Here is a 19107-nt window from a genome sequence, read left to right as displayed (position 1 = left end):
GAATTCATATCGAAGATTATTCAATCATATCCCTCCTATCATAAAAATGAATACTCAAAAATAAAAATGTTATTTAAAAATATAAATAAAATTGGCGGATAATATTCTAAAAAAATTATTTACATTATAGAGTTCAAATAAATAAATTTTTAACAACTAAAATATTAATAATAATAAATGTGAATAGATCAAAATCACAATAAATTATAAACATATCTTTGCTTCCAATTTATCTCCTTTCTCTTTCTCTTTCTCTCTTTTCAAATAAATAAAAAACAAAAATTAAAATCTCGTTTAATAAAAGTATCAAATATTATCTATTCAATTGACTGACTTGAAAAATTAATGATAATAAATTAACCCGGTAAAAGATACAATAAAATTTGAAAGAAAAAAAAAACATGATAAATTATAAAAAAATATACTTACTAAAATTATCATTCAATTAATTATTGGCGAAATTTTCTACTTATTTCTTCATTAAAATTAATAATATCAAAAATTTAACTCAAATAAAAATAGATTCAATGCCGGGTTAATGAATCCAATCGATTATTTCAAGATAACAAACACATTATATAAAATAATTCATCACAGAATGAAAATAAACTAATTAAAAAATAAAAACAATTAAAATTTCTTTCTGATAAACTGGCTTATAAAACAGAAGAGTCCTTTTTATTTTTTTTTTTTCATTTTTTTCTCTCAACCTTTGTCTTCTTTCTATCCAACTTTAACAAAAGAAAAAAAAATATATATATAATTAAAAAACGTAATAAAGAAAAAAACAAAAAAAAAAATGTAATCTATTGTAGATTGTTGTAGATAAATTATACGGTTTAACCGTAAATTGTTACTTTTTGTCGACAATATAAAAATACACACATATATATTATAAGTAATTAATTAGTTGATGTATTTATTGATATTTACATTTGATACCTGAACACTAAATTTTAATTATTAGTACAAGTATTAATTAAAAGAAAAAAAAAATAATTCAAATATTCTTTTAATCTGTAATAATTATTATATTTTTATTTTATTTATTGAGATGAATTGGCAGTCATTGGTGATCCAACAACATCAATAATATCGCCTCTTGTTTCTTCTTTATTAGCAAGTAATGCTGATGGTATTGTCAGTGTCTAAATGAAATAATTAACAATTAATATATACTCATTTGAAATGTATATTTTTTGTAATTTTAAATTTGTTACCTTGCCAGGAGCCAGTGCCTCGTATTGATGACGCAGTGATTGTAATTCATAGTCACAATTTGCAAGTGCTCCTTTGAGTTCATAATGCAGCACAATATCACTTCGTAAATCATTAAATTGTTGACAAATTTTTTCAGTTGGTGGTGGTGATAAATCTGTAATGAAAAAAAAAATAAAACACAATTGTTTATCAATTAATAATTGATGTATAAATTATTTATTTGATTAAAAATTTAATTTGTATTACCAATTTGTAGCTCAGTCAACATTTGTTCGATACCCTTCATTTTTTTTTGTCCAAGACTACTTGGTAATTTTATTCTTTGTGATCTAAGACTAACACCACTATTTTTAAAATCTGGAAATTTAATACCAGCTGATTCAACAACTTGTAATTTTTGTGTCTAGAAAAAAAAAAGCATTGATTTATTAATTAATTAGAAATATGCAAATTAAATATAAAAATAATAATTTTTTTTACATGTGATGTATCAGCTTTACTTGGTCTACTTCTTGATGTTGTATTACTTTTTTTATTTGTTGGTCTTTTTTCATTTTTTCTTAAATCAGCTTGATTATCAGCAGCAGTTATTAATTTTTGTAAATCTTGTGTTTTACGATCACGTTCTTTTTTTCTTTGTTCAATTTTACGTAATTCAGTAAGTAATGTTTGTTCTTCTTCAACAAGTTCTGGTGTTCTTTCAAATAACTTTTTTAATTGTTCTTTTCTACGTTTTTCATGTTCAGCATCAAATAAATATACTTTTTCATTGTGAGATTTTGCTTTTGTTAATGCTGCACAAACTTGATAATATCTTAAATCAAAAAATAAACAAAATTAATTTAAATTATTAATTTTCCATCATTAAAATTATCAACATACCTTTCTTTTAAATCTTCAACAGTTCTTGATTGAAATTTAGTTGAATCCCATCTATCCTGAATGACAATAAATCTTAAATCAAATCTTCTACAAAGATCAAATAGATGATCAGTTTCAGCTTGTGTCCATGAATTATTAACTAAATTTTCATTATATTCAGCATTTGTATAAACAGGTACTGGTACTGATTTATTAAATTTAGCAAATGGATATTCATTTCCATCATCAGTTGGACGTCTCCAATGATGAAATACAGCACCATCACTACGTGCTGGATTAGTAAATGGTGTCCATTTCCATGATCTAACTTTTCTCATTCCTAATTTAGCTTTTGTTTGTTTATAACCTTTTCCAGTATCAGTTGGAAACATTGGTGGTACATCATTATTGTCTTTACATAATAATGCAAATACTTCACGATGCATACCCTCTGGACGTTTTGGCATTCTATTATTATCATATTTACGTTTTACTTTTTTATCACCAAATATTGATTCTCGTGTTAATTCACTTGCTGCTGGACCCTCAATGTCCAATATATCACGTACATCAGCCATATTATTTATTTATTATTTTATCAACAATAAACAACATAAAAATTCAACTTTTTTTTTGTATTTTAGCACTGTTTATATTTCAAAAATATAAACAACAATACATACTTATTCACGTTGTTAATTTAAATTCAATTTTAGTATTGTTATTGTATTAATAAAATATGATAAATATACCAAGTTATTTAATAAACAATATCAACAATTATTTTGACTTGGATGCTCTTGATTATTGACATTATTGTATATTTTTTTGAGGTTATGTTTCTTGTTGATAATGTAAATTCCTGCAGCAACACACAGAGCTGTCTCTCGGATGAAAATAATAACTTGTCAATATTATTATTGTTATTAGCTTGTTGTATATTTTTTTTTTTTTGTAATTGGAATGCACTTTGGACCGTTCTAAATTATTCCAAATATAAGATTGTATTTAATATATTTTCTCTGACTATTTTGTCCGTATGTTTTGATAATTATCTGCATAATAAATATTATATTTTAATATTAAGTAAATTATATTAAAAATGTTTGCAAATATTTCAAAGTCCGTCATAAGTCACGCCAAGGTGAGTAAAATATTAATGTCAATAATAATAAATTACTGTTGAATTATTTATAAAAAAATTTTATTTAATTTATGAAAAATTAATTGTTATGTAATATTTTTCAATTAAAGTTTGGCTCAATTTCACGTTTGGAGTCAACTTTAGTAATTGCTGAGCATAATAATGATAGTGTGTCAACAATAACACAAGTTGCATTGACAGCTGCAAAAAAAATTGGTGGTGAAATTACTGTGTTAATTGCTGGACCAAAATGTGGACCAGCTGCTGAAGCTTTAACCAAGGCAAATGGTATTAGCAAAGTGTTGATTGCTGAGAGTGATGCATTCAATGGTTTAACACCAGAATCATTGACACCATTAATTCTTGCAACACAAAAACAATTTAATTTTAGTCATATTTTAGCTGGTGCAAGTGCCTTTGGAAAAGCATTATTACCCAGAGTAAGTAATTAAGTATAATTATAGTAAATTAAATTTTAAAAATAAAATGTATTTGTTAATCAACAGGTAGCAGCAAAATTAGATGTTTCACCAGTTAGTGATGTTATTGGTATCAATTCATCAGACACATTTGTTAGAACAATTTATGCTGGTAATGCAATACAAACAATTAAAGCAAAGGATAATGTTAAAGTTGTATCAATAAGAGGTACGTCATTTGAACCAGCGCCACTTGATGGTGGTAATGCTACTAAAGAAAATGCACCAGCTGGTGATTATAAATCAAAACAAATTGAATTTATAAAACAAGAATTAAGCAAATCAGATAGACCTGAATTAACATCAGCTAAAGTTGTTGTATCTGGTGGACGTGGTCTTAAATCTGGTGAAAATTTTAAACTTTTATATACACTTGCTGATAAATTTAATGCTGCTGTTGGTGCATCAAGAGCTGCTGTTGATGCTGGATATGTACCAAATGATTTACAAGTTGGACAAACTGGAAAAATTGTTGCACCTGTAAATACTTGTTATATTTTCATTTAAAGTATTTAATTTAAATTGATTTATATTTTATTTTTGTTAAAGGAACTTTACATTGCTGTTGGAATATCTGGAGCAATTCAACATCTTGCTGGTATGAAAGATTCAAAGACAATTGTTGCCATTAACAAAGATCCAGAAGCACCAATTTTTCAAGTTGCTGATTATGGTCTAGTTGCTGATCTCTTCAAGGCTGTTCCTGAATTAACAGAAAAATTATAAATCCATAAATTCTATTACAAAGGTTTTTTTTTTGTTTTCCTATATATTTTTATCTGATTTAAAAAAAATTAAATTTATATTATCTCTTTTTTTTTTTATAACTGCAATATATTTTATTACAGTTTATTGAATTTTTAAAAATAAATTTCATATAATAATAATGTAAATAAATTAATGTTGAATTTTATAATACACTTAAGAGTTTTTTTTTTTTATTGATATTTCAGCTTGCAGTATTTAATGTGTTTTCTTGATAACAAAGTATGAAAAAAGAAAAAAAAAATGTATAAAAAAAGGGAAAACAGGTATATAAAAATAAAAAAATATTCTGGTCAATGTCAACGAGTCTGATGTTAGTGTGCATTGGTCAAAAATGAGTGACCAACAGTTTCGTGTGTACCCTAAGTCGAGTGACTTGTTTGTCGGAATGGTTTCCAATCACAGAAAAGAAAGGGAAAGCACTGAAGGATTCAGACTCTTTAAAAATTATAAACTCAGTCTCACGTGGGCATTTGAATCTCATTGTTTATTTATATAACATTATTATTATTATTATTTAAACAATTTAAAATAATTAATAATTCATTTCATTTATCATCAGTAGTAATGATTCATTACTAACAGTTCAAGTAATTAATCTAAACTCAACGAGTGCCTTAAAAAAATACCAAAAATATTCAAAAGAAAATTTACAAAATTGTGCATTGATTAGCTTTGCTAAATAGTGAGTGATACAAATTAAAATTAATTAAAAATTAGTTTGAATTTTTAAAAAATATAACTGTCGAAATTTGTTTTTGTTATAATTTCGTTGAGGAAATATATGAGAAAATCTATGAACCGCAAACTACCGTCTTGTGGCATATTGAATAATACCATAAATATTGCACTTATGCAATAATGAAAAATTTCTCTTCCATGATGTGCGATTATGACGTCAACTTATTACCTCAAACATAAATAAAAAGAGAGAGAAAAAAATGATAAAAAAAAAAAATAAGACAATTATATATACACACACTGGTCACGCATATATAATTGTCATGAAAAATAAAATATAAAAAAAATTCACCTACAATACGTACAATAGTATTTCACAAAAGTATTGTATATATATTTTTAATTTTTGTTTTGTTAGAAATTGACATCACGATTTGCTCTTGTTGCCACATTATTTCATCAGACAACGATATGGTATGTTACAAGGACAACCGCATCTTAAATACTTTCAACAGTAAACATATTATTTATAACTTGAAATAACACACAATAAATTAAATAAATAATATATTATTATTCTATTTTATTAATGTAAAGTATAAATGTTTTTAGAGACGGTGAAATGCTGAGTATAATATTGATGTTGTTCTGTGATGACAATTGAAAATATTTATTATATTTGACTGGATAATTATCAAGAGATATGTTTTTTCCAGTTCTTGGATTATCACCAATTTGGTGGCTAATATTATACGCTGTATTATTACTAATGCTATCACCAGTTGTCCTTATTCTTGTTATTTTTTTACCAAATTTTCCACTTTTATTATTACGACGAATGTGTTATATTCCCATCGAGTCAATATAAAATTAAAAAAAGTTAACAAATAATTTTATAATGATAATTAAATTCAAGATGTCATTTAATTTTTAAGACAAGTTGAAATACACAAGTTGTCTTGTGGCTTTTTGATGAAAGTAACTAAAAAATCGAAATTTTAAAAAATAATAAATACGAGTGTCAAGTTGGTCAAGGCTAAATGATGGTCAAATTGTAAATAAAAGAAAAAACTTTATAAAATTATCTATATATTATTATTTGTTAAAATTATACCAAAATTATTGACAAAAATTTAAATATGAAAAATTAATTTTACATGATAATGTGTATTGTAGAATTTGTTAAAAAAAAATAATAATTTTTATTGTATCATATAAATATAATTTAAATCATCAGGATAAATATTGTTAAGTACTGTTTTTAAATAATTTAAGTTGAGTGTACAGGGTGTACTGAAAGGTGTACTTTCGCTGGAGACACTAAAGTGGGAGTTAGTCAACATGTTAAACATGGCAATGGTCCCCTCTTAAAAATAAATTATCCTGGCAAGGCATATACGTAGACATCAGATTGAAATATCAGCTTATTGTTTGTCCTGTTCTTCAACGATTTCTATCAATTTCATCAACACCAGGATGGCTCTTCCACTGGTAAGTTTAAAACTCAAACAAGACATTAAATTATATCAACTTTTATCATTTTTCTCAACTAAATATCTCCCATAAAAAAATTATTATTTTATTTTTTTTTTCTCACTGTATCCGGGTCTTTGAATTCCTTATTAAAAAGTCAACGTGACCGATATATAAATCATTGCAATAGAATTTTTATATGCAACAATAAATATCAAGTATTTGTCTTTAATAGACAATTTAAATTTCAAATATTTTAAGGAGTAAGTGGCAAATTACCTTGACACAATTCATGACCAATCTAAAGATAATAATGTTAAATAAAAGAAAATTCATTGAAAAAATAAAAAATCAATATGATCTATAAAAAATGTCTATTATCGTTTTAAATAAAAAGCTAAGATAAATTAACCGGATACAGTACATCACCGCCTCTTTTTGCATCAATGATTTTGTGTACTCAAAACTTGAAATATTATTATGGATCCTTGAACTATTTATTACCTATTTATCACATCATCAATCCTTGAAAATACATAATATATAAACAAAGAAAAAATAATAACATGGTATTTTATTTATAAACAATGTTAGATGTGGATTGTCCTCGGATGTTTTGGATTTATAAATTGTGATCCAGGATTACGTAAAATACCCAAGATATACAATGCCGTAGTGACAACTGATCAAAATTTAGCTCCATCAAGAGCTTATCCAGTGATACAACCAGTTGTACATCGTACTGCAATTGGTTATGTACCACCATTTTATTATTCACCAATTAATCCAAGTTATGAGCCAACTTATACAACATATGGTGGTTATGGAAATCCATTTCCTGGACCAGAATCACCACCACAACCAAGAGCAGTACAAACACAATTTGTAACTGATAATCCAAATGCTGAAAAAATTGATATTCAACAACAAGATGCATCATCATTATCACCATCATCATCAGAAGAAGAAAAAGTTTCAAATGAACAAAATCAATCAACATCTAATGATAATACTGATAATAATAACAAAGAAAGTATTAATGATGATGTCAAAGTTGAATGTAAAAACAAACCAAATAATATTGAAGAAAAGAAAACAAAAAAAGAACAAATACCATTAAATTTTTATCCAAATTATCGTTCAACATATTATGATCCATATTATTATGGATATAATCCATATCAACAAATGCCATCGGTATTTACATCACCAGGTAATTATTATGTTGATTATCATCAACAAAGAAATACAATTTATCCAGAACAAATGGCAATTGAACAACAGCCCTTTCTTGATGATGCTTCATTGTCATCAAGAAATTATGGTGATAATGTTAATAAACAGAAGAATAATCATGTAATACAAGCTCAACAGAAACATGATAAAATACCAGATGTTCCACCACCACCAGTACCCACTAGCCAGGCATATAAAAAATCATAGTAATAATTAATTTTACTATTGTTTAATTATGAATCTTTATTTACTACTACTTTTAATTACATTTATGAATTGATAAATTTTTGTTTTGGGACGTTGCCCACCGTTTTGCCCCATTGTTTGTTTCTTTTTATTTTATATATTTAAATTTATGTATTATAAATTTAGTTGAATTAAAAACTTAAAATTTATTATTGTGTTGTTATTTCTTCTTCAGTGTAAGTGTATATTTTACGAAATACTTTCTGTCCATGTTTTTCCATTTCTTTTTGATCCTACAATGAAAAAACAAAAAGAAAAAACAAGTTTATAATTATGAAAAGTTTTAAAATCTTTTAAATCAACAAACAACATACTGAGTTGGTTATGGAAGTAGTTTCGTCAGTTGTTCCATTGAGCTGAATAAAATCTGTTACATTGGCAATCATAACGAGATCTTGCATTGTGGTACTTCCATTGAAAAATCTTAATAATGATCCAGAACCTGGTTGATCAGTGCTCACATATTGTTCAATAAATTTACTCAAAACATTAAATGTGTTTAAGATTGTTTGTTTTTTTTGAACAAGTGTATAATCGTCATATATTATCTCAGGTATTTCACTCATTGAAAGATTATTCCAATCAACCTTGCCCATGTTCTAAATAACGAAAAAAAAAAATAGATTTAATAAATATTTTAAAATATCAAAGTTAAAATAAATATACTTACATCACCGTTTCCAGAATCAAGCAACCAAAGATCAAATAAAACTTGGAATTTATTTGGGTATTGCTGAAACAAAAATTAACATTAATACTTGTTTTTCGTTGATAATTAATTTTAATTATTGCTATTTTATTGTGACATATTTTTTAATTTAATTTATATAAAAATTTTTTAAGTTTTTTCTTAAACAAGTTACATACTTTTCCAGTTGAATTGATTGTTTCGTTCAACATTTGGTTATCGCTAAAATCTGGAGTTGCTGTTGTTGTTTCTTGTGGTTCGAATTCAATACGATGTTCGAGTGTAATTTCTGGCTTGAATTTCTATAAAAATATAATTTTTAATATTTTAATTACAGTTTGAAATACAGCTTATTATCAAAAGAAAAAAAATTAATAAATAACTTACGTCTTTCGTATCATTTGAGGTGTTATTATAGCCATATGGATCATTCATGAACTTAGGAAATTGACTACGTTCTAACAAGGATTCCAGACGTTTCTAAAATAATAAAATACATATAAAAATTTTAATTTTATTATTTAAAAAAAATTAAAAAATAAATCTAAAATTTTTCAAACCTCCATTATAGCTTTTTTCTCGTTATATTCATCATCGTCGGTTTTGTTATTTTCTACTTGGTATCTACCAAAACTTGGAGTTGATTGAGGCTGGGCAGTTGTTGTATCTGGTTCAGCAGACTTGCAAGAAAAAAATAAAAACATTAAAAATTTAATAACAATACTTTTAATATTATTTTTATAATTTACTGTCAATGTCATCATTTGATTGTTCAAGATCATTTATATTTTTTTGTCATTGTTTTATTGTTTATCGATTAGTTTTTTCTAATTTTTGTAAATTTAATTGACTTATAAACTAAACGACTATAAAAATTGTATTTAAATTAATAAATAATTTTTATTATTATCAGCTAAAGTGGCTCATTTGTTTTTAAAAAAATAAATAAAAAAAAAAATAATAGTATTGGACACACGACTTATCGTCAAGTCATTAGCAGGCTATTTTAAAATTTTCTGGGAAATTATTAATTATTTAGTAAAAACACTGATAAATGTGTAAATTTTAAAAATAAATTTTATAAAATAAAACAAGATGTAAGATCTTGTAATCAACAATTAGTCATTTGATAATATAAATTTGTAATACTCACTAAAATATTGCGTGTTACTGTGAAATAATAAGTTTGATTTTTTTTTGGTTCAAATGTTCCATTAATTGCCTGAAAATGAATTTAAAAATGAATTATTTAAAATGAAACGAAAAAAATTACGTGGAATTTTAGACATTTGATAATATAAATTGTTAATACTTACTGATAAATTGGGTGTTAAAGTGTAATAATAAGTTTGATTTCTTTTTGGTACAAGTGTTCCATTGATTGTCTGAAAATAAAATTACCAAAAATTGAGTTTTAAAAAAAATTAATAACTTGTCATTATATCAACTACTATTTTCTATGTTTTATTTTATATTTTCAAATTTCTATAATTTTTATCTTCCTATTATTATCAGCTAAAGTGACTCATTGGTTTTCAAAAAAATAAATAAAAATAATATTATTGGACACACGACTTATCGTCAAGTCATTAGCAGGCTATTTTAAAATTTTCTGGGAAATTATTAATTATTCAATAAAAACACTGATAACTGTGTAATTTTTAAAAATAAATTTTATAAAATAAAATAAAAACTATTACGTAAAATTGTGTAATCAATAATCAGTCATTACTTACTGAAAAATTGCCTGTTGGAGCTTGAAGTGTTGTTGAAGTGTGATAATAGGATGGTGTATAAGTTTTATTTCTGTTTAGTACAGATGTTCCATTGAATGTCTGAAAATGAATTTTATAAAATAAAACAAAATAAAAAATTACGTGGATTCTTAGTTATTTGATAATATAAATTTGTAATATACTTACTGAAAAATTGCCTGTTGGAGTTTGAAGTGTAGTTGAAGTGTTATAATAGTATGATCCTAGTATAGTTCCATTTTTTTTTGATGCAACTGTTCCATTGATAATCTGTAAATGAATTTAAAAATAAATTTTATAAAATGAAAACTATTACGTTAAATCTTGTAATCAATAATCAGTCATTTGATAATATAAATTTGTAATACTCACTGATGAATTGCCGGTTGGAGTTGAAAGTGTGGTGCTGTTAAAATAACTGATTCCATTTCTCCCCTAAAAATGAATTTACAAAGAAATTAAGTTGGGAAATAAGCAACTGAATTGTTGAAAAATATTATTAATTATTATATCGACCAAGAAGAAAAAAAAATTACACTCTAATTTTTATCTTTGTATTGTTATCAGCTAAAGAGACTCATTCGTTTTCGAAAAATATAAATAAAAATAATATTGGACACACAACTTATCGTCAAGTCATTAGCAGTCTATTTTAATATTTTCTTGGAATTTATCAATTATTTATATTGAAAATACTGAATATTTTTTAATCTTTAAAAATAAATTTCATAAAATAAATCAAATAAACAATAACGTAAAATTTTTTAAACAATAAAAAGTCATTGATAATTTATATTTAAAAAACTTACTGAATCAATTGTTGTAGATCCAAGTGTAGTTGCATTGCCAGAATAATAATCATCCTTTGTCGTCTGAAAATAAATTTTAAAAAATCGTGTTTATCAAAAAATTAAAAACACTTAAATATCAATAAAAAAGTACAATTATATTTTATAAATTATTTGCAAAATTATATTTAAATGAAAAGCTCAAACCTCATAATCAGCTCTTGTTGAATTTGCATTTATTGGTGAAGCAACCAGTAAAGTAATCGTCACAAATAACAACACTGTTATTTGAATCGACATCTTGAGTATTTTATTTTCTTCTTCCAAATTAAATTAAATTGATTATTCTTGGGAGAGACACAACAATATACCAACTGTTACCGCCGTTAAATTACCTCTGAATTTATAGGTGTTCGAAAAATATTATCAACGAGAGTTCATCAACGTGGGCTTCGCTGATTGGCTACCATTGTCGACAAAGTATATTTTTAAATTTTATCATCAACAAACGAGTCATCAGGTGATTAGATGTTTATGTTTGTATATAAATAAATATCACCTCATCTATTAAAATTATTCATATATTTTTCTTAATAATATTTTACATTTAAAAATAATTAAAGTTGATTATTAACTAAAAAAAAAAATGCACAATAAATTAAGAACAAATTTCGAACAATTTCATAGTCATATTTATTGATAAAAAATTCAATTCACAATGTTATTTATTTATTTAATAATAAAATAAAATTCATTCGTCAATTTATGTGAAAAAATAAAATTTATGTTGATGATTAATCAAGTGACAATAACAAATATAAAAATATCAATAAGAGAATATATTATTTAGTCATTTTAATATCTCAAAAAATATAAAAAAATTAATTTATTTATCATTTCCCCATACTTTAATAACATAAGAAAGCCCATGATTTTCTTCAGGTTGTAATTTAATTTTAATAAAATGATATTTAACACCACCTTTTAAAATTTTCATTGTCGTAGTTGAATTTGTATTGTAAGGAATTAATTCAACACAAGTTATTGATACTTGTTTATCCAATATAACTTCAAATGCAGCATCAATTTCAGATTTACCCTTTAAACCAATACCAAGATTATGCTGATACAATAATCTCTCATTTTCTTTATGTGTTCTTTCACCAACACGATGATAACCCAGCACACTATTTTCCTTTGAAAAACAATCAATTATTATCAATGTTATTTATAAAATTTAAAGTCTTTACTTACTGGTGCTATTGATGAATCAATTGGCTGTTTTGTTGTCTGTATTTCATCATTTGTTGTTGTTGTTTTAATTGTTGTAACACCAGTAACATCATCTTGATTCTTTGCCTTGAATTTTTCAAATATTTCTTTTTGTCTAGCATAATATTTATCCATTGCAACTTTTCTTTGTGAATAATAATCATCAATTGTTTGATTAATAGCCCTATCATATTCTTGTTTTTTCGAATGAAAATCAGATATTTCTCTTTTCCATTTTTTCACAGTTCCATTAGTATTTCCTCCAGCTCTTATGTAGCTTTTTTTACCAAACATTTTTGTCTTTTTTGATGTTAAATTATCTTGTGGTTTATCCTTACTCTCCATCATCCTGTCAACTCGTTCATTTTTTTCAATAAAAGACATATCACTTGTTAAATTTTGTCCTTGTAACTCAACCAAAAATCCCAATAAAAAAATACTTATTACAATAAACATTGTAATTAAATTGGTATTTTAAATTAATATTAATTTTTTTACTGTAGAATGATTCAAAGTGATTGCAATAATTAAACTGCGCTGAAAAGTCTACAAGACTGTTGATTAAACTTGATGCATATGTGACCTCTTGTTAAAGTCACTTGATAAGTTTCTTGACTCAATAACAATTACAATAAATATCATTTATTTTTTTGATAATAATATATAAATAGAATAAAGTAAGTTTCAATGTAAAAAATTTATTTCTTAAGGTAGAAAATATTGAATATTCTCGTTTATAAAAAGAACACTTGGCTGAATTTTATTCGTAATCTAATTGGTCAAAATTTTTTAGCATTTGTTTATAATTACCTCTTTTATTGTTTTCTCTCTCATATTGTAGTACATAGTAATTTTCATACATTTGGAAAAAACGAGGGGCTATTCACGGCCAGATTTAGTGACACCATGACTACATAATGTAGTCAAAATTCAAAAAAGACAAATACTACACCTACTACACGTTATAATAACTACAATAACTACACCTTGACTACACCAACCAAATATGATGACTACAATACTACAATGACTACACCATTTACTACAATAACTACACTTTTAAAGTTATTATTATTATTATTATTGATATATTAATTAATATTATTAATACTATCATTATTGAATAATTATTATTAATTATTATTATTATTATTATCATTAATATTATTATTATAATATGATGGGATTATTTATGAGGGGTGTTAATGATAGAATTAAATTTATTGGAATGTATTTATTTTCTTATTCTATATATTCAATAATATCAAATAATATTTTATATAGATATCATTTTATATATTTATATGTCAAATATATACTATAGTGTTCATCAAGAAAATGTATGTACATATTTTTTATTCTTTTGATTTTATATTTTAATACTTTTCATTAAAAATATTTGTACTTTTTTTTTTTAATGTCATTTAAAAAATATTGTTTTATTTTTTGAACTGTGATCTCATTTTCTTTTTATTTTTTCTTTATATTATTGCGAATGACTCCATAATACTACGAAATACTACACCATACTACATAAAACTACAAATAACTTTGTGAAATAACTACAAAAGTTGTAGTCAAAAAATTACAAGTACTACATAACTAGACCTTAACTACACCATGCGACTGGTTATCTCAGATGAATAACACCATGACTATATAATAACCCTGGGACTGCACGATATTATATAACTAGTCACGTTGAAGAGCAGGTGATTCGTCGCTTTGACTCGCCTTCGGCTCGTTCTCAACTCCTGGTGACTCGTATTGACACTTTCAAAGTCGTGGAGGATCACCTTCTTCACCTACGAGTTATATACAATATTTTTTGACACGTGGTTTGTAATATGGACGCCATTTTGCGCCAATATAGTGCGTAAGGAGATACTTTTACACACGATTTCTTGTTAAAAAATCGTGCGTAAAAGTATTTCTTTACGCACTATAATTGGTGCGTAATGGCGTTTTTTACAAACAGAGTGTCAAAAAATATTTTTTTTTTTCTTTTTTTTAAATTTAGTTGCTCGTTGTGCATGTGATTTAGATCACATAATTTTCATCGGTTTAACTACCAATGACTACATATTACTATACGATCTATTACACCATACATGTATACGACATGAAACTATATTAATAACGAAATAAAATTACTTAGTCAATTATCAAGAGTTTTCAATAAAAAATAATATGATATTGTTGTATTAAGAGTCTGTAAAAATAATGATATATTATGTTATTTATTTAATAAAAAATTAATAAATCATATTAAAATACTTACTGCAAAAAATAATTCAACAGATAAAACTGAAAAACTGCAAATATTAAAAATCAATGGTTTTTGTGATATCATTATCACAATTGATGACATAAATTTTTTATTTCTAAGCCAATTTGAAAAATATATTGATAAACTATAATTTTCGCTCTTTTAAAATTTAAAAAAAAAAAAAAAAAGATTTATAATTATTATTAACATATAATATACATTTAAAATATATTTACTTCTTTTTGTAAACATGATCCAAAATATCCATATATATATGCTTGTAACAATTTAACTAAAACATATGCAAAAAGTTGTATTGTATTACCAAATGATAACAAGTGACTCAACTATAAAATCAATCATTTTAAAATTATAATAAAAAAAAAACTAATTTATCCTGATGAATATAAATAATAAAATAAATTATTATACATACTTGTGTTATCATATATGTGGCAGCAACAAGCATAACAGCATTTGTTATCGTAAACCACAATATAAGAGGTCCAAATATTTTTTCAAGTTTATGACAATAAAATATTAAATTAACATGTTCTATGACAACTTTACGAGTAAAAACATGATAATCATCATCATTATTATTAAAATTTTTCATGTCATAAGTTAGTTGTCGTAAATGTCCAATTATTTTAATGATATATAAAAAAAATAATGCATCACAAGTAGATGATGCAAATGATAATGTTAGAGATGATGTTGATACAATTAAAAAATGTATATTATACATGAATCCATATGGTGATATTGGATACCAAGGATAATTTAGTGGAAAATAATATTGGTATTGTATTGGATGAACACCACTAATAAATTGACGTATAATATCAAACAATGGCATTGAAAAAGATAACAAATTTAGACTATATAATATTGTAAGTACATGCAATATATTACAATACATTCCTTTCAAAATTGTTTCTTTAAAATTTGAATTTTTCAGCAATTTAACGTAATGTTTAGTTTCTAGTATCTCATACAGTTTTTTTAATTCTTTACGATTAAAATGAATAGTCATTATCTATTTTAACAATAATAATCAAATATCAATATATAATAAATTAATGAATATACATATTAATTAATATAAATATATTAAAAATATACCTTGAATAAAACACTGGCATCACCTGTTAGCCAAAAACAAGTTTTTATTAAAAAACCAATATTTCCAGAGCTACACATCATAGAATAAAAAATTCCAAACATTGTAAAAATAAGTGTAAACATATATAAATATGGTCCAAATCGTGAATAAAAATTGTCGTCACTTAATGGCCAAATTGCAACACATTTTAATAAAAATTCAACTGTTGTTACTAGTGCTCGGTATTCAAACGGTATTTTTGATTTTGCCATTTTCGATAAATAATTATTATTTTTTTTATATTGTACTTGATTATTTTTCATATACAATATTGTTGATGTATTGAATTTTTATTTCTTTATTTTACAACTCACTGTGTTAGCTCGAGTATTATTTTTCAAGAGAGTATGTTACTGTATGAATGTACGACATTTACTATTACGTGAGTTAAAAAAAAAAAAACACCCACGAGAATTGAGATATGAAAATAATGCTTGATAATGTCATTGACATTAATTATTTAAAAAATAATAGTACACGGAAAATATTTCTTGGGTATGCAGTAGTTGCAAAAATGACAAAATTAAATACACCTGGAAAAATTCTCATCCGCTATTATCAGTTAATTTATTATGCGCTGACTGGTATCCATATAGAGTTTAAAAAGGGTGAAAATATATATTTACTGAAGACAGAAAAATTATTTAAAAAATATCAATATAGAAAAATATTTCTGGGAAAATAATTATCTTGTATATGCAGTAGTTGCAAAAATGACAAAATGACATTGGACAAAATTAAATACACCTGGAAAAATTCTCATTCAGTTAATTTATTATGCTGACTGGTATACATACAGAGTTTAAAAAGGGTGAAAATATATATTTACTAAACATAGAAAAATAATATTGTGACATTGTATGGAAAATATTTTTCCGATAATACAATGTTTCTTAAGTAGTAATTTTATATTCACATACAAGTACTTTTTAAGGGGATAAAATAATAGTTGATATTCGCTAAAATAGGGGAAAATATTTAGCTGAATAAACGGCGTTTAATTTTTTAATATTTAAACAGCAGTAGAGAAGAAATAAGGCATATACTAAAAGGGGTAGAAAAATACTGCGTGTGTCGTACACTTGGTAGTACAGTTGACATTCACCCTCCGTCGAGTATACATTACAATAAATTCTTCAAAGTTATACAATAAGTAGAAGATAATATAGATTTTTTTTGTGCAAGTTTTAACGCTCGGTGATACAAACAGACTTCGAGGTATATAATGAGTTATGAAAAATAAAAAACGAGATTGATAAAAATTTTAATTATCGCCCTTGTAATATACAAAAAATTTAATTTTTAAATTTTATTATTTTAAAAAAAATATTTTAATCACTTGATTCAATTGTTACTGTGTCATCGAAATTTTCAACATTTGGATTTGATGGATCAACTTTTTCATCTAGCTTTTCAATACGATCATCATTATCATCATTGTCTTCATTGTTAAATGGTGGTAACATTGGAGCCGGAGTTGGTGGTGGTGTTGACGATGGTGGTAATGGTGGCAGTGGTCGTTGTGGTATTTGTGGAATTTGAACAGATGGATACTGTGGATACTGTGGAAATTGAGGTGGATATTGAGGCTCGTAACTTGGATGATAAACTGGATTTAAATTTGGAAAGCTATAAATCTATAAATGAAACAAAAAAACATAAATAATTTAAATATTTATTTGAAAATTTAATTGATTAATTATATTACCGGTTTCAAATGAATTTTGTAGTCGTAAATTGGTCTACCACCGTAGCTAAATGATGATGATGTTGTTGATACATGAGACAATCCTGGTCCTTCATTTGTAAATATTGGTGATACAATTGGCCTGTCAAACTATTATTTAAAATTTAAATTAAATAACTAATATTGAATAATAATTATATGTTTACTATACCTGTATAATAAAATATTTTGGAAATAATGTTGAATAAAATGAGCTGTCTGAGTGTTTCATTGTTAAATCACCAAATTGTTTTGGCATTCTTACAATTTCTGTTGGCAATTTATCAGCAGAACAAGTGGATAGTATCATCAATAACATCAACATTTTTCTAAAAAATAAAAAATTTAAATTAACAATTATTTATTAAGAAATATTTTTTCATTTTTTAAGTCATTATTATTTTTATTACTTACGTTTACTTTTAATTTTTTAATTGATCAACTTGTTGATGACTCTAGTGGCTTCACTAACCGGAATTTCTTTTAGCACACGGTTTATATATTCCAACTGAACCCAAACCCTCCCCACCGTCAAATAATCTTATACTGAATTTTTTATTTTTATTATATTTTAAATTTTTATTTTTTTTTATCTCTTGGCTTTTATCATTTGGAGGCTCAACGCCCAAGAAAAAATATTCAAGTATATAAGTGTGTATGGTTCTCTCCATATATACATATTTTTTTTTACTTATTTTTTTTTTTTTTTTATGGATAAAATTGAAGGCTACGAACACTCCTTGTTTGTCCTTAACACCCAGAAGGCACATGTAGATCATGTCTATATAATATTACTAATCAAATTAACATTTGTCAAAATAAAATCTTGGGACGTTTAATATTATTATTCAAAGCAATAAAATGCGTGTAATAACTTTATATTTTATTATTACTATAATTATTACACTATAAAATATGTGAAATAAAAATATAATTATTGGATGTTTTGTGAGTTAAAAAAATCAACAACTAATGTTGATAAAATTCAACATTAATAAAGCTTAAAAGTCAATGAAGAATAAAAATATTTATTCATTAAAAATATAATAAATAAAAATTTAAAAAATATAGAAGGATAAATGTATATTGACAATTGAGACGTGCATAATTAAAAGCTTGTATGACCGGTGTGAATTTTTTTTATACTTGTAATTTAATCCCATGATGACATACTGACTTGTTGTCGATTTCAATAATTGATACACGATTGATTAAATTTATTACAATTTTTCATATATTTTATTCGACAAATAAAATATCCATAAAATGAATTTTTCAAGTTTAAGTTTTGTATTTTTATTATAAATTTAAATAATTATGATAAGATAATAAAAATAAT

General features: G+C 24.7%; 7 protein-coding genes across 10 annotated transcripts; 2 read left to right on the top strand and 5 right to left on the bottom strand.

Moving 5' to 3' along the window:
• Nucleotides 1-916: 916 nt before the first annotated feature.
• Nucleotides 917-2826, bottom strand: LOC122851698 (DNA methyltransferase 1-associated protein 1). The gene is made up of 5 exons (XM_044151104.1): nucleotides 2104-2826; nucleotides 1702-2035; nucleotides 1468-1624; nucleotides 1221-1375; nucleotides 917-1148 (listed from the first exon to the last, which is right to left on the bottom strand). Exons 1-5 carry the CDS (start codon nucleotides 2658-2660, stop codon nucleotides 1047-1049), a joined length of 1305 nt encoding a protein of 434 aa, XP_044007039.1. The 5' UTR covers nucleotides 2661-2826; the 3' UTR covers nucleotides 917-1046.
• A 166-nt stretch (nucleotides 2827-2992) lies between these two features.
• On the top strand, nucleotides 2993-4763 carry LOC122851704 (electron transfer flavoprotein subunit alpha, mitochondrial). The gene is made up of 5 exons (XM_044151112.1): nucleotides 2993-3226; nucleotides 3337-3666; nucleotides 3733-4185; nucleotides 4255-4453; nucleotides 4659-4763. Exons 1-4 carry the CDS (start codon nucleotides 3185-3187, stop codon nucleotides 4429-4431), a joined length of 1002 nt encoding a protein of 333 aa, XP_044007047.1. The 5' UTR covers nucleotides 2993-3184; the 3' UTR covers nucleotides 4432-4453; nucleotides 4659-4763.
• A 1675-nt stretch (nucleotides 4764-6438) lies between these two features.
• On the top strand, nucleotides 6439-8260 carry LOC122851706 (myb-like protein AA). The gene is made up of 2 exons (XM_044151114.1): nucleotides 6439-6642; nucleotides 7219-8260. Exons 1-2 carry the CDS (start codon nucleotides 6628-6630, stop codon nucleotides 8065-8067), a joined length of 864 nt encoding a protein of 287 aa, XP_044007049.1. The 5' UTR covers nucleotides 6439-6627; the 3' UTR covers nucleotides 8068-8260.
• LOC122851710 lies at nucleotides 8170-11011 on the bottom strand. Of its 3 annotated transcripts, XM_044151121.1 has the most exons (12): nucleotides 10921-11011; nucleotides 10717-10818; nucleotides 10531-10629; nucleotides 10111-10179; nucleotides 9948-10016; nucleotides 9355-9474; nucleotides 9182-9274; nucleotides 9033-9096; nucleotides 8974-8984; nucleotides 8777-8839; nucleotides 8421-8705; nucleotides 8170-8339 (listed from the first exon to the last, which is right to left on the bottom strand). In XM_044151121.1, the coding sequence occupies exons 6-12, from the start codon at nucleotides 9358-9360 to the stop codon at nucleotides 8256-8258; spliced, it is 606 nt and encodes a 201-aa protein (XP_044007056.1). In that variant the 5' UTR covers nucleotides 9361-9474; nucleotides 9948-10016; nucleotides 10111-10179; nucleotides 10531-10629; nucleotides 10717-10818; nucleotides 10921-11011; the 3' UTR covers nucleotides 8170-8255. The 3 variants fall into 3 exon arrangements, with proteins under 3 accessions (XP_044007056.1, XP_044007054.1, XP_044007055.1); XM_044151119.1 differs by having other exon boundaries at nucleotides 8974-9096; XM_044151120.1 differs by lacking the exon at nucleotides 10531-10629 and having other exon boundaries at nucleotides 8974-9096.
• Nucleotides 11012-12186: 1175 nt separating this feature from the next.
• LOC122851709 lies at nucleotides 12187-13254 on the bottom strand. Its single transcript, XM_044151117.1, has 2 exons — nucleotides 12591-13254; nucleotides 12187-12531 (listed from the first exon to the last, which is right to left on the bottom strand). The coding sequence occupies exons 1-2, from the start codon at nucleotides 13062-13064 to the stop codon at nucleotides 12223-12225; spliced, it is 783 nt and encodes a 260-aa protein (XP_044007052.1). The 5' UTR covers nucleotides 13065-13254; the 3' UTR covers nucleotides 12187-12222.
• A 1512-nt stretch (nucleotides 13255-14766) lies between these two features.
• LOC122851701 (odorant receptor Or2-like) lies at nucleotides 14767-16737 on the bottom strand. The gene is made up of 5 exons (XM_044151108.1): nucleotides 16003-16737; nucleotides 15314-15916; nucleotides 15114-15224; nucleotides 14890-15036; nucleotides 14767-14820 (listed from the first exon to the last, which is right to left on the bottom strand). Exons 1-5 carry the CDS (start codon nucleotides 16303-16305, stop codon nucleotides 14767-14769), a joined length of 1218 nt encoding a protein of 405 aa, XP_044007043.1. The 5' UTR covers nucleotides 16306-16737.
• A 551-nt stretch (nucleotides 16738-17288) lies between these two features.
• Nucleotides 17289-18307, bottom strand: LOC122851711. 2 transcript variants are annotated; one of them, XM_044151122.1, is made up of 4 exons: nucleotides 18183-18307; nucleotides 17941-18097; nucleotides 17751-17879; nucleotides 17289-17679 (listed from the first exon to the last, which is right to left on the bottom strand). In XM_044151122.1, the coding sequence occupies exons 2-4, from the start codon at nucleotides 18091-18093 to the stop codon at nucleotides 17374-17376; spliced, it is 588 nt and encodes a 195-aa protein (XP_044007057.1). In that variant the 5' UTR covers nucleotides 18094-18097; nucleotides 18183-18307; the 3' UTR covers nucleotides 17289-17373. The 2 variants fall into 2 exon arrangements, with proteins under 2 accessions (XP_044007057.1, XP_044007058.1); XM_044151123.1 differs by having other exon boundaries at nucleotides 17941-18093; nucleotides 18183-18291.
• Nucleotides 18308-19107: the final 800 nt, after the last annotated feature.

The sequence above is a fragment of the Aphidius gifuensis genome, linkage group LG3 (genome assembly GCF_014905175.1).
Source record: "Aphidius gifuensis isolate YNYX2018 linkage group LG3, ASM1490517v1, whole genome shotgun sequence".
Classification (NCBI taxonomy): domain Eukaryota; kingdom Metazoa; phylum Arthropoda; class Insecta; order Hymenoptera; family Braconidae; genus Aphidius; species Aphidius gifuensis.
This window is presented reverse-complemented; position numbering and strand designations above follow the sequence as displayed.